The sequence below is a fragment of the Salmo trutta genome, chromosome 12 (genome assembly GCF_901001165.1).
Source record: "Salmo trutta chromosome 12, fSalTru1.1, whole genome shotgun sequence".
NCBI classification, from domain to species: Eukaryota; Metazoa; Chordata; class Actinopteri; order Salmoniformes; family Salmonidae; genus Salmo; species Salmo trutta.
The window spans coordinates 54,468,418-54,482,446 of record NC_042968.1 but is presented as its reverse complement, the minus strand read 5'-3'; the positions used below and the strand labels follow the sequence as shown (position 1 = coordinate 54,482,446).

General features: G+C 43.8%; 1 protein-coding gene across 3 annotated transcripts in view; it reads left to right on the top strand.

Moving 5' to 3' along the window:
• LOC115203804 (zinc finger FYVE domain-containing protein 16) overlaps positions 1–13,283 on the top strand; it is a 53,528-nt gene extending 40,245 nt beyond the window's left edge. For all 3 annotated transcript variants that reach the window (XM_029768813.1, XM_029768812.1, XM_029768814.1), the window contains 10 exons: positions 1,535–1,889; positions 2,173–2,328; positions 5,258–5,482; positions 6,779–6,861; positions 7,394–7,498; positions 10,087–10,237; positions 10,787–11,030; positions 11,108–11,213; positions 11,418–11,594; positions 11,839–13,283. In XM_029768813.1, the coding sequence (XP_029624673.1) occupies positions 1,535–1,889; positions 2,173–2,328; positions 5,258–5,482; positions 6,779–6,861; positions 7,394–7,498; positions 10,087–10,237; positions 10,787–11,030; positions 11,108–11,213; positions 11,418–11,594; positions 11,839–11,997 (1,761 nt within the window). In that variant the 3' untranslated portion in view covers positions 11,998–13,283. The remainder of the gene's footprint in view (positions 1–1,534; positions 1,890–2,172; positions 2,329–5,257; positions 5,483–6,778; positions 6,862–7,393; positions 7,499–10,086; positions 10,238–10,786; positions 11,031–11,107; positions 11,214–11,417; positions 11,595–11,838) is intronic.
• Positions 13,284–14,029: the final 746 nt, after the last annotated feature.

Here is a 14,029-nt window from a genome sequence, read left to right as displayed (position 1 = left end):
TAGAATCATGTAGTAACCAAAAAAGTGTTAAAACAAATCAAAATATATTTGAGATTCTTCAAAGTAGCCACCCTTTGCCTTGATGACAGCTTTGCACACTCTTGGCATCTTAACCAGCTTCACCCGGAATGATTTCCCTACAGGCTTGAAGGAGTTCCCACATGCTGAGCACTTGTTGGCTGCTTTTCCTTCACTCTGCGGTCTAACTTATCCCAAACCATCTCAATTGGGTTGAGGTCGGTTGATTGTGAAGGCCAGGTCATCTGATGCAGCACTCCATCACTCTCCTTCTTGGTCAAATAGCCCTTACACAGCTCTGAGGTGTGTTGGGTCATTGTCCTGTTGAAAAACAAATGATAGTCCCACGAAGCGCAAACCAGAGGGGATGGCATCGCTGCAGAATGCTGTGGTAGCCATGCTGGTTAAGTGTGCCTTGTATTCTAAATAAATCACCTACAGTGTCAGCAGCAACACACCCCCACATCTCCACCTCCATGCTTCACGGTGGGAACCACACATGCAGAGATCATTCGTTCACCTACTCTGAGTCTCACAAAGAAACTGCGTTTGGAACCAAAAAATGGGTCAAATTTGTACTTATCAGACCAAAGGACTGATTTCCACCTGGTCTAATGTTCATTGCTCCTGTTTCTTGGCCTAAGCAATTCTCTTATTCTTATTGGTGTCCTTTAGTAGTGGTTTCTTTGCAGCAATCGACCACGAAGGCCTGATTCACGCAGTCTCCTCTCAACAGTTGATGTTGAGATGTCTTTTACTTGAGCTCTGACACATTTATTTGGGCTGCAATTTCTGAGGCTGGTAACTAATGAACTTATCCTGTGCAGCAGAGGTAACTCTGGATCTTCCTTTCCTGTGGCGGTCCTCATGAGAGCCAGTTTCATCATAGTGCTTGATGGTTTTTGCGACTGCACTTGAAGAAACTAAAAAGTTCTTAAAATTTTCCGGATTGAGACTGACCTTCATGTCTTAAAGTAATGATGGACTGTCATTTCTCTTTGCTTATTTGAGATGTTCTTGCCATAATATGGACTTGGTCTTTTACCAAATAGGGCTATCTTCTGTATACCACCCCTATCTTGTCACAACACAACTGATTGGCTCAAACGCATTAAGAAAGAAAGAAATTCCACAAATTAACTTTTTAACAAGGCACTCCTGTTAATTGAAATGCATTCCAGGTGACTACCTCATGTAGCTGGTTGTGAGAATGCCAAGAGTGTACAAAGCTGTCATCAAGGCAAAGGGTGGCTACTTTGAAGAATCTCAAATATAAAATATATTTTGATTTGTTTAACACTTTTTTTGGTTACTATATGATACTATATGTGTTATTTCATAGATTTGATGTCTTCACTATTATTCTACAAAAATAATGAAAAACCCTGGAATGAGTAGGTGTGTCCAAACTTTTGACTGGTACTGTACACACACACACATTGTAAATCCCTAGACGCACTCGTTTATTTATTTTCTCTTTCATCCCATCCATTTCTCATCCCTCCGTCTCCTCCAGGCTGGCAGCAGAGTATCCCCTGGCTTTGCAGCGGTGTCTGAGGGTGGTATGTCGGCCCCTGAGGTCCCAGCAAAGGTGGAGGTTGTGCGCCCCCCAGTGTCGGGGCCCTGGGACTACAGCCTGCTGTGTGGGCTAGGGAGCTGCGTAGAGAGGAGCCCCAGTCTGCTGCCAGAGGATGACGAGGGCCTACCACCTCTACTCATCACCACCGGAGAAGAGGAGGGGGGAGGAGATCTATTGGTGGAGGAGCGACCCGCCCCCTGCCAGATCCTGCTTTTATTGGAGGAGGGAGGCCCGCGACCTTTAACCTTTGTCCTCAACGCCAACCTGCTGGTCAATGTCAAACTAGTCAGCTGTAAGTAGAACACCCATCTCTACCCTCCTGTAAAGTGGCTTCCTCACCTCTCCCTTCCTTCGTCTGCACTGATCTGAAAAGATGGGACTGTTGAAAGCAATATGGTGGATTCCTACTGGGTACATTCCCTGTCCACTTTCTTCAAATCAGTTCAGATGATGGGAAGGTGAAAAAGAGAGGGTGTTACCTTTGAGTTTTGAGATCGAACTCAAACCTCCCTATTCCTAGTCCCAGTCCCAAACTAATGTGTTTCCTCATTGTGTGTCTCTCTACTCTCCTGTAGACTGCAGTAGGAAGTGCTGGTGTCTGGGCTCCAGTGGTCTACAGACAGTAGGGCAGAGGGAGGTAGTGTTCATCCTGGAGTGTCTGCCTGAGGAGAGATCTCTGCCCAAAGACCTGTTCACGTTGTACCTCTCCATCTACCAGGATGCACAGAGGGGTAGATGCACACACACGCACACACACGCACGCACACACACACACACACACACATTCTGTTCGTTCCTCTCCATCTATCAGGACTCACAGAGGTAGGCGGAAACACACACACACACACAGACCTGCACGCATTTTGCATACCATTCACGCAATTTTAGGTCAATGTACGCTGGTACGAAAGACGACCCTGTGGTTTCTGACTCAGCCTCTGAAATTGGAGCTGAGCCAATCTGAGGACTTGGCTGAGGAGAAGAATTCTCTAGCTCTCTGCTCCAGCCAGCCCCCAATTGATATTGATGTGATATGAAAGCAGAGGGGCTGTATGTTTCTAGAACTGTACCGCGATTGAGAATCGATTCACGTTTAGATGGAGTATTTGTCTGTTTTGGTTTCCAGAGCGAATGCACCTTTTAACAGAACATGTAATGTCCTTGGACTGTAAGGAGTAACGTTAGGTAGGCTCCATTAGTCTATGATTGGGTTACATTTACCCCTACATTTTATGTGAAAGTGTCATTGAGGTCACCAGCAATATCCTTTAGGATCAAACATAAGACTTCTGTGTATGGCTACATTGTTTGTAATCATTTAAGACTCTAGGGGCTCTATTTTAACAAACCTAACGAAATGGTAAATCTAGGGGCTCTATTTTAACAAACCTAACGAAATGGTAAATCTAGGGGCTCTATTTTAACAAACCTAACGAAGTGGTAAATCTAAGCGCAGGCGGTAGAGCTATAGGTTCAGGGGTGTGTCTGAAATATTTTGACTATTTTCACTATCACAATTATCACCCCAGTCGCTGACGTTGCCGAGAAAGGGCTGGGTTTTGATGGGTAAACAAGCTGCGGGTGTGTCGAGGCTTGGCCCCACACTGGCCTATCAAAATGTCCTCCATGGAGAAATAATATGGCTGCTTCAAGTTGTGTGTTTACAATATTTTATGTAGTGCCTTGGAATCAATTCCAATGTTAGTCTGTTATAGTTTGTATAAAGGGCTTACAGAAATGAAATAACAAAATGTAGACCTATCCTTGCTAAATATGTTAACTTGAACCCATTTGCAGTCCACGTTTTGTTCTAAGTAAATGCGTGGCTTCAATAGCATTCACACTGATATAGGGTCTAGGCCTACTGTCATTTGCATTATGGTTGAGCATGGACAAGCCAAACATTATCAATAAGCAATATTAAATTCAATATTGATGAGGACTTAAAAGAGAACAAATAAATTGATTCAAATTCTAAACAAAACAAAACAACTTGTTTTAAATAGGCTATGTCACACTAAGAGGCACCATCATTTCTCCACGTGGGCATATAATATTAAAACCTCGCAGACTAAGGAGGGTTTTACACATATCCAATCTTTTCACAGTAGCTGGACAAAATTCAATATAAAGAGAGGGAGAACGTCCACTCACCGTTATACTGCTCCCAAATAGGCCTATATTTTATTAACATGATTGGTACCATTTCACAGATCACATCTCCAGAAGTTGCATTGCAAGCACACAACGGCCGTTGTCCCAATATTACCAGGAAGGTGGATCATTCTAATACATGTGGTTGTAATAAAATTCAAATTAAAAACAAGTTATCATTTTTATTTTTATTTTGCAACAACAATAAATAAATGTCCAATGTAATGATATCCTAAAATCACCAGGATAAGAAAGACAATCATTGCTGTTGAACCAGCCTTCGTTATAGTAGGCCTAAGGGAGGGCTTGGATTTTGATGAAACGGAAAACAAACACAGGTTAAAGATCACTCCTAAATACGAGGTTCACCGTATTCACCGAGGTTCTCATCGCTCGTTTCGTGATGGGCATGGACACAGCCTACATCACAGACGTTATTTTACGCAGGTCCAGAACGGGACCTGCATGGCTAAAATAATGTGTGCCCGCCTACAATGCATAGATAAAAAGGGAATGTCAGCTCGCTATTTTACTCCTCTCAAACGTGATACTTTAATAAAGCTTTGGGGATTTAAGATTTATTTCCAATTGGATTCAGGAGCCAAAACCCTCTATCGACAGTCTTGACTACTTCGGGATTGCATTGGCAGACAAAAGAAAAAGCCTTCATTGAGAGGAGGGGAGGCTATGCTTGGTTTTTAAGAAAATAAAACGCAATGGGAAGTTGTTTTAATGTTTCTAAATACGATGGATACAGGCACCAAAAGCCCATTACGCTACTCTTGTTCCATGCGCATTTGGGAAGTGCGAGTCGTCATGGCTGGATAGGCTGCGTTCCGTTTGTCAAAATTCATGCCATAACTAACTGCGTTACCGCTAAAACCAGCTTTTGGTTGGTCTTAAATATCCTTATCAGCGGTGCCTGAATTTTTATCTTGTTTTTAAGGACACATTTAAAATATTTCCACCCCTGCTCATCTGAGCACAAGCGAGTTGATATAAGACGGGTAAATTGCAGAACCTGGCGTTCTGGCTGGAAAATGCCAGTGCGCTGGTTTTTACATGATGAAATTGCTAACTAACGTGCGTTTGACACTATCACCGCCTTAAATCGCAGTTACCGGTTCCTCAAAAATACCAAAATGCTCCAGCTTCCTGATGGTGGAAGTTGACTGACCCCCTTGGGTCCTCCCCCCCACCCAACCTAAGGCCTACTCAACCATCTTATCAGAAAATCCTAGGGGGAGCCCTGATTGTACATTTAAACATATTTCTAGTTATCTACTAAATAGCAACCAGTTAAGTACCCATAACAGTCTATAGCCTACCATTTCTACTGAGGCGGTCTTCTGCCAACATCATTATTAGGCTAAAAAAACGTGCATTTGCCTATGATTTGAGCAGTGTGGGTGTTGCATAGCGTGTCGTCGTGGGGGCCGGGGGTGCTGCCACCGCGCTGAAGTGGTACTCTGCACACACTGACCTCTGTCTCTCCCCCTCCCTTAGGAAAGTTTGTGGAGGAGCTGGGCAACGTGGCGTTCACAGGTAGTTTCCTGGGTAGTAAGGAGCACGGCGGGGTGCTGTTCTTCTCCCCTACCTTTCAGGCCCTGGAGGGCCTCTGTCTGCCTCCACAGCCCTTCCTCTGTGGCCTGCTCATCCAGAGGCTGGAGGTGCCCTGGGCCAAGGTCTTCCCCCTCAGACTGCTGCTACGGCTGGGAGCAGAACACAGTGGTGAGAACCCAACAACTAGCCTTGTCTAGGTTCAGTGGTAATACATGCATGGTGAATCATTTCAGAAGGCTTTACACTTTGACTGGTTTTCAAAGAGGGTAGGTAGCATAAACATATGGATTTGCATCAATATCTGCATCAGAAGTCCCAATGCAAAATTACAACACTTTTCTATTTTTCGAGTTATTACATAAAACCAATTACAATGCCAAAGTCATGCCGGAAAATGTTTTTGCAGGGTGTGACATTATATGGATGACCCGGCAAGCCAGCCTATTCCATATAATGTAAACTCCAACAGAAATAACTTCAAATGTAGAACTTCAAATTAAACCAAATCAATTTGCGCTCATGACTACAGGTTTCAATGTAATTTTTTGCCAATTTACAAACAAATACTCTATGAATTTATTGTTACAAATCAGCTTGCACGTTTGCTAGCCAACTAGCCTGCTAACGTTAGCCGTAGTAGCCTGCTGACATTAGCCCTACCAGCCGGCTAATGTTACGTTAGCACTGCATGAGTCAGCCAGTTGCTATCAACACCAAACTTACAGCTACATTAAAGTAAACCAAAGTTTTGGAAATACATATTGCCATCAAACCATGTATCAAATAATGTTACCGGTATATGCAGTTATCTAAAGTAGAGAGAGCGGAGACTTACTGATTGACGGCTGAGTTAGCTACCAAAGAAGAGCCAAGGAGAGAGGTGCTTCAGAGGGAGAGGCTTCACTAGCCGAGGGAGAGTCAGCTAATCCAATTGTGATATAGTGAGGTAAATCCAAAGTAGATAATCCAGAGGCGGCGTTGGGCACAGGAGACGAGGGGAAGAGTCAACAATAAGATGGCGATTGGAGGAAGGCTCCAGGCAGATGGAAATGATCACAACAGGACAGTCAGTCAGCTACTGTAGCACCCTAGTACTAAGCCCAGGTTGAAAAACTCTGGTAGCCCACTTCACAGAGATCATGCAGCCCCCACGTGTGGGGAATCTACAATTAAGTTACTAAGCCTTTGACAACATTGTTACTTTGAGTAAAAACGTACACTTCCTACCCTTTTAAATCAGTTTTTCTGATAGACGTTTCAAACTTTTGAACTTGGCCAAGACCTAGATATGTGCTTTAGCCTGTAGGCTATTGAGATCTTCTTACTTTGATTCTACTTTACAAACGTGGCCATAGTTTACAGTAATGACCCAATGAAATAATAATGAAAGGATTGCAACAAGTGTTTAGATGGATGTCGAGCCTGATTCTAGTGACCTTTGACCCTATGTGGGTTGTGTTGCAGTGTACCCCAGTACGCTGGTTAGCGTCCGCTTCAGAGAGACTGTGTTCAGAGAGACCGGACACACCATCATGAACTTGCTGGCTGTAAGTACACACACAAATTATTTTATTGTACATTTCAGAGTATCTTTTTCTTTTTGCAATTTGATCAATCAAAACTTTGAATATAACAATTCACATCAAACCGAAGCTAAGCAGTAAAAGTAGGTCTCCAGCCCTGATTTAAAGCAGAGTTAAGAGATATATCTCCCTGATCCTCGGTGATGATCACTGAGCCAGCATATGCTGTGCAGTGCTGCTGAGTTCAGCTGAGGGCCAGCCGACAGAGGACCGAGGTGACACACACAGAGCTAGATCAGGACTCCTGTGGGAGAGACGCTGCAGTAGTTTGGTTCCCTGCCAACTGTTCAATGCTGGGAGAGAGGAGCCTGTGAGGGCAGGTCTGACTGGGTTATCATACACTGTCTGTTACAGCTCTGAAACCTCTAAGATACTGTGTGTGTTAGTCTTTGCAAAAATGATTGTCTACGAGGCATGTCATATGTCTGAGAGAATGTAGTAGGTCACACGCTATTAATGCCTTCAAGTATGTTCTGTGTTGTGTTTTGGTTTCCAGGACCTGAGGAACTACCAGTACAGTCTGCCTGCCGTGGAGGGCCTGAGGATCCACATGGAGATGGGCCACAGCTACATAGACATTCCCAAGAGTAGCTTTACTGAGGTAAGACACGGCGTTACAGGACTTTTGAGTTTGTTGGTATGTGTCTATTTTCTTTCTATCTGGTTTGAAGGACTAGTTAAAGTTTCAACTTTATTGTCCCAGAGGGTACGTCAAGTCATAGGGCTGACAGCCATCAATACAAATGTGCAGTGCCTTCATAAAGTATTCATACCTCTTGATTTATTCCACATTTTGATGTTACAGCCTGAATTCAAAATGGATTAAATGCATATATTTTTCTCACCCATCTACACACAATTCCTCATAATGACAAAATTAAAACCTATTTTTAGAAATGTTTGCACGTTTTTGGAAAATGAAATACTGAAATATCTGATTTAAATAAGCATCTACACCCCTGAGTCAATACTTTGTAGAAGCACCTTTGGCAGCGATTACAGCTGCCAAGTCTCTAAGAGCTTTCCACACCTGGATTGTGCAACATTTGCCCATTTTATTATTTTCAAAATTCTTCAAGCGCTGTCAATTGGTTGTTGATCATTGCTAGACAACCATTTTCAGGTGTTGCCATAGATTTTCAAGCAGATGTAAGTCAAAACTGTAACTCGGCCACTCAGGAACATTCATGGTCTTCTTGGTAAGCAACTCCAGTGTAGATTTGGCTTTGTATTTTAGGTTAATATCCTGCTGAAAGGTACAAGCATACCAATAACATGATGCAGTCACCACTATGCGTGAATTTATGGAGCGTGGTACTCATTGGATTTGCCCCCAACATAACACTTTGTACTCAAGACACATTTTGTACAGTACTACTTTAATACCTTGTTGCAAACAGGATGCATGTTTTGGAATATTTTTTTATTCTGTACAGGCTTCATTTTCACTCTGTCAATTAGGTTAGTATTGTGGAGTAACTACAATGTTGTTGATACATCCTCAGTTTTCTCCTATCACAGCCATTCAACTCTAACTGTTTTAAAGTCACCATTGGCCTCATGGTGAAATCCCTGAGTGGTTTCCTTCCTCTCCAGCAACTGAGTTGCCTGGATGCCTGTATCTTTGTAGTGACTGAGTGTATTGATACACCATCCAAAGTTTTTAATAGCTTCACCATGCTCAAAGGGATATTCAATGTCCGATTTTTTTTATTTTGACCAATCTAGCAATAGGTGTCATTCTTTGAGGCATTTGAAACCCTCCCTGGTCTTTGTGGTTGAATGTGTGTTTAAAATGTACTGCTCGACTGAGGGACCTTTACAGATAATTCTGTGTGGGTACAGAGAAGAGGTTGCACACAGTGTGAGTCCATGCAATTTATTATGTGACTTGTTACTCAAATTGTTACTCCTGAACTTATTTAGGCTTGCCATAACAAAGGGGTTGAATATTTGTTGACTTTAATAATTTAAAAAAATACATCGAAAAACATTCCACTTTGACATTATTGTATGTAGGCCAGTGACAAAAAAATCTCAATGTAATCCACTTTAAATTCAGGCTGTAACAACAAAATGTCGGAAAAGTCAATGGGTGTGAATACTTTCTGAAGGCCTATGATCGACAGCAGCAGCACAAGTATAGCAAGCCAAAGTTTCCTAATAACTAAAGTGCTGTATGCATTCTTAGTTCATCTCGTCAACCACATATCAACAATGTGTTGACGAAAACATCAACATCCCCTTAATCATCAACAACATATTACCATCGTCATCCTCAACGTCATCATCCCTAGCCTACCACCACCTCTTCCCTGTATTCAAAAGGGCAATGGCCATTGGGGTGAAGGAGTGCTCGTACCTGTTAGTCTTAACAATTGGTTAATCTAAACCGGGAAACCTGGAACTCATGGTGTAGAGAGGGCACAGTCAGACAGGATGGATTCTGCCTTCCTCACCACTTGTCTGCTGGACTCCTGTGATCCTACCGCCCACTTTCACTATTCTAGTTAGTGTATTTTTAGCTTTTACACCAAGGTTGCAGTACCAGCAAAACAAAGAAAACGTTAAGACAGACTATGTACGACTTATCTACCTGGACAAGTCAGGAAACTCAGGAAACTTTGCCAGTTTCCTGAGACCAAAAAGGCATTGATGGCCCTTTTTTCACAACATGTCAGTGTTACTAAAAGTTCAATTTATTATCAGTTGTTGTGCCAAGATACTTGTAGTTGTCTACAGTGTCTACCAGCTGGCCCTTGACGATAGTGTTCTGAGGGGTAGGGGTTTGACTCCTGAAATCCATACACAACATATCTTTGGTTTTTGACATATTCATTTGTAAGAATTCACTGTCACACCAAAATTAACAAAATCATTAACAACAGGGTCATGGGCACTTTCGTCAGCATGCAGGAGACTGACTATTAGTCGTCTGCAAACTTCAGGACCAGTAGCATTAGAGCTAACTAACATGGTTATGCTAAGGCTTGGCTATGCTAATATGCTAAGCCAGGTTGCTATATGCAATTTGCTTTGGATTATAAATTCACTACCTGAATTTGGGGTTGGGTGTATAAAACCCCACCAACTTGCCATTAGTAGGGGAAGAGTGCCTTCTGCAGGTGTTAGAAAGAGCTGGAGTTATTTGTGTTTTGATGCGAGTATAACTTTTTGTGTGTTTTCTAGATGCTGAAGGTGGTGAACGCATCTAACGAGCATGTGATCAGTGTGGGCGCTGGCTTCAGCTCGGAGGCTGATTCCCACCTGGTCTGTTTCCAGAACGACGAGGGCAACTACCAGAGCCAGGCCAACAGCCAGCCTGGCAAGACACGCACAGGTCAGTACTAAACCAGATTGCCCACTAGAGGTCAGAAGACTGTTTTTTGTTTTCAAAGAACAGGGTCGTATTTTTAAAAAATTGTTTAGCCTTTATTTAACTAGGCAAGTCAGTTAAGAGCAAATTCTTATTTACAATGACGGCCTACCCCGGCCAAACCCGGAATATGCTGGGCCAATTGTGCACTGCCCTATGGGACTCCCAATCACGGCTGGATGTGTTACAGCCTGGATTCGATCCAGGGACTGTGGTGACCCCTCTTGCACTGAGATTCAGTGCCTTAGACCGCTGCGCCACTCGGGAGCCCGAATTCAAGAGGGCACAAAATGTTTAGTTGTGGGCAAGTTCAGGTAGTTCCGTCCTGTTTTAGTCCATTTTCTTCCATTTGGTGTGTAATGAATACGACTCCGATAAGAAGCAGGTGTGTCATGACCTTAGATCCTATCGGTCACAGGCCAGTGACACGAGCCAGTGCCTCCATGTAACCTGAATAGAACTGAACTGTTTATATACCTGCTGTGTTACTCAGTCTGTGACCTTATTGCCTAGTTACGGGGGCCAGCTTCGTGGTATTCAACGGTGCTCTGAAGGCTTCGTCAGGCTTCATCGCCAAGTCGAGCATCGTGGAGGACGGTCTGATGGTGCAGATCCCCCCAGAGACCATGGAGGCCCTGCGCGCCGCCCTGAGGGTGCAGACGGACTTCCACATCCCCTGTGGCAAGGCCGACGGAGGGGAGCTCCGGGACAACATCACCGTGCGCTGGGTTGACTGGAGTGCTCCCGTCAACGCTGGGTAAGGGTAATACACACACACACACTGGTGATCTTCTCCCTGGTGCATGATTGGTTCATTCGTTTGTGTCCTTACAGTGTGACCAGTGGTGTGGACGGGAAACCTCTGGAGGGGGTCCACAGTGTGAGGATGCAGCAAGACACAGAGTTTGAGTCGGACGGACGCACCATCAGGTGTACTGAGGTAGGAAACACACAGTTCATGCGATACGCTACTTTTATTGTCCGTTTGCATGGACATTCATTTGGGGTCAACAATGTATTACAATAACAATCGACCTACATGTAAAGTCCAAGTTCTGTTCACCTTCTCGCACCATCACAACTCTCTGAAACATTCATTCTCACTTACACTGGTCTGTCTGACTCTGCCTGTCCCTCCCTCCAGGTGTTCTACGTGTTGAAGAATCCAGACGTGATCCTGTCTGCGGTGCTGCCGTCCTGCTGTGTGTTCCAGAGGGAGATGGCTGTGGCCAGCTGTAGCGCTCTGACCCCTCACCTCTCTGTCCTGTCAGCCAGCGGCATCAACTCCCTCGCCCTCCGAGTCTCCACACAAACAGATATGGTAAATAACATATTATAAAGGGTCAAGCAATACACTATGAAAGGGACTGGGTATTGCCCCTCTTCTTACCCGGTACTTGCGGACAAATGTGTTTATGAAAATATCTATCATTTTATTGCTGTATAAATAAAATATTGTACTAGTCAGTGTTACTGTTCCATCTCTGAAACATAGTGACCTTGTGCCCGTTGTACAGTACATTCCAGTCATACTATAACTCTGTCTGTGTTTGTGTGCGTCTCAGGTGGAGTACCAGGCGGGTTCGGGAGGCAGGCTCCTACCCCAGCGCTATATGAACGAGCTGGACAGTGCTCTGATCCCTGTCATCCACGGAGGCTTGGCCAGCGTACCACAGACAGCCATGGACATGGAGTTTATCTTCTACATCACACACACCATTTAACACACACACACAAACACAGTCTCACACATGGAAACACACAAACTTTTAAACACACACAGTACGTGCAAATACAAACACGCACATAAACACGCAAGTTCAGTTGCACACATGCAAACTTTTAGACACACGCAGCCTGGATGTCTTTGCACAGAGAGAAACGCTAGAGCTCAGAGGACCATGGACAAGCTGGCAGGACCTGAGGACACAAACAGCCCATTAAGACATGGCTTGTGACCGGGCTGAGGAGACATGCACAGCCAATCAGGCGTAGCTAACGACTGAACTAAAGACACACGCCGCCAATGGCAGGACATTCCCACATAATCTCCCACTGGAGGCCAGAGGTGTAGGCCTTTGTTCCTGGATGGACAGTGGGGAAACTGGAACACGTGACGCGACTTTCTGTCTGACAAACGTCACCAACGCTGCTTTAACACACAAGGCCAAACACTAAACACATAACAACAACAACAACCAAAAAAACAACCCAAACTATCCTGACACTGACTATTCTCACCTCTTCCTGTTCTGCCTTCTTGGCTCCTTGCTGGTATCTGTCTGTCAGCCTGTCAAGGAGCACCTTGATGAATGTTTCCAACAAACAAAGATGTATTCACTGTATATTTAGAATGACCACATGGTATGAAATTATGAATTATAATGAAGTATGTTACTTGATTGACAGCTGTATAACACGCTTGAGAAGAGCAGCACGAGACTCTGTCGATGTGAAATGTTAATCGTCGTTTGAGGATGTGAATGCTATTTTAGAATGAGGAAATAGCCTTATGTGGCAATTCTGAAGTAGCTTCTCGTAAGCCTGCCATTTTAGAATGAAGTTTCAAACTTCCTCTCTCTTCAACAGCGGAGTGTGCAGCCGCGTCTTCCATGTGGCAGACCAGTGGTATCTATGGATGTTATGTGGGAAGTTCCCTGACACAACTCACTGTCCCGTCTTGTCCAAATGTATAGGAGGTATATGTCGCATATACAAATTATATTTAGATTTTTTTTTAAGCTTAAAGTACTATTTTTGGAACAGTTCCTTAAATGGAATCAAAGTTCATATTTTTGATAGGATGTTGGCTAGCTGAGTCACTTTCGCAGGTGTAGTACCGATAAATTCAGAGGAGCACAGAGAAAAATATGTGAAGAGTTTCCTTTAGTCCCCTTGATGTCAACTGAAATGTAACATACCAGTGGGATTAGTCCAAGTTGAACCAAATACTGCTGCAAAACATGAACATTTGCAAAAAATATAAATAAAAAGGCATTGATTAACTTTCCTCTTTGGAAAGATGAGACTCTCACGAACACGATGGTGTTCTCCATTTTGCTCTACGTCCCCCACAAGCGTCTTGGGACTTGCCTGAAGTCGGTACAGACGAACTGCCAACTTCTGTCTGTAGCGTCCGAACAGTTTGGGCTACACACTAATATGACCCCTATGTGTAAAGGTGAGACTCACGACCACGCACGTCAGTTGTTTTCCTCTAGGACGCCCACAGGCTTCACAAGACTCGTCTGAAGGTACCCAGTACCAGTCCAAAAAATTGTATTCAGACCCCTTGACTTTTCCCACATTTTCTTTGGTTACAGTCTTATTCTGAAATTGATTAAATAAAAATGGTTCCTCATCAATCTACACAACACCTCATAATGACAAAGCGAAAACAGGTTTTTCGAAATAAACAGATACCTTATTTACATAAGTATTCAGACCCTTTGCTATGAGGCTCGAAATTGAGCTCAGGTGCATCCTGTTTCCATTGGTCGTCTTTGAGATGTTTCTACAACTTCATTGGAGTCCACCTGTGTTAAATTCAATTGATTGGACATGATTTGGAAAGGCACACTCCTGTCTATATAAGGACCCACAGTTGACAGTGCATGTCAGAGCAAAACCAAGCCATGAGGTCGAAGGAATTGTCTGTAGAGCTCCGGGACAGGATTGTGTTGAGGCACAGACCTGGGGCAGGGTGCCAAAACATTTCTGCAGCATTGAAGGTCCCCAAATACACAGTGGCTTCCA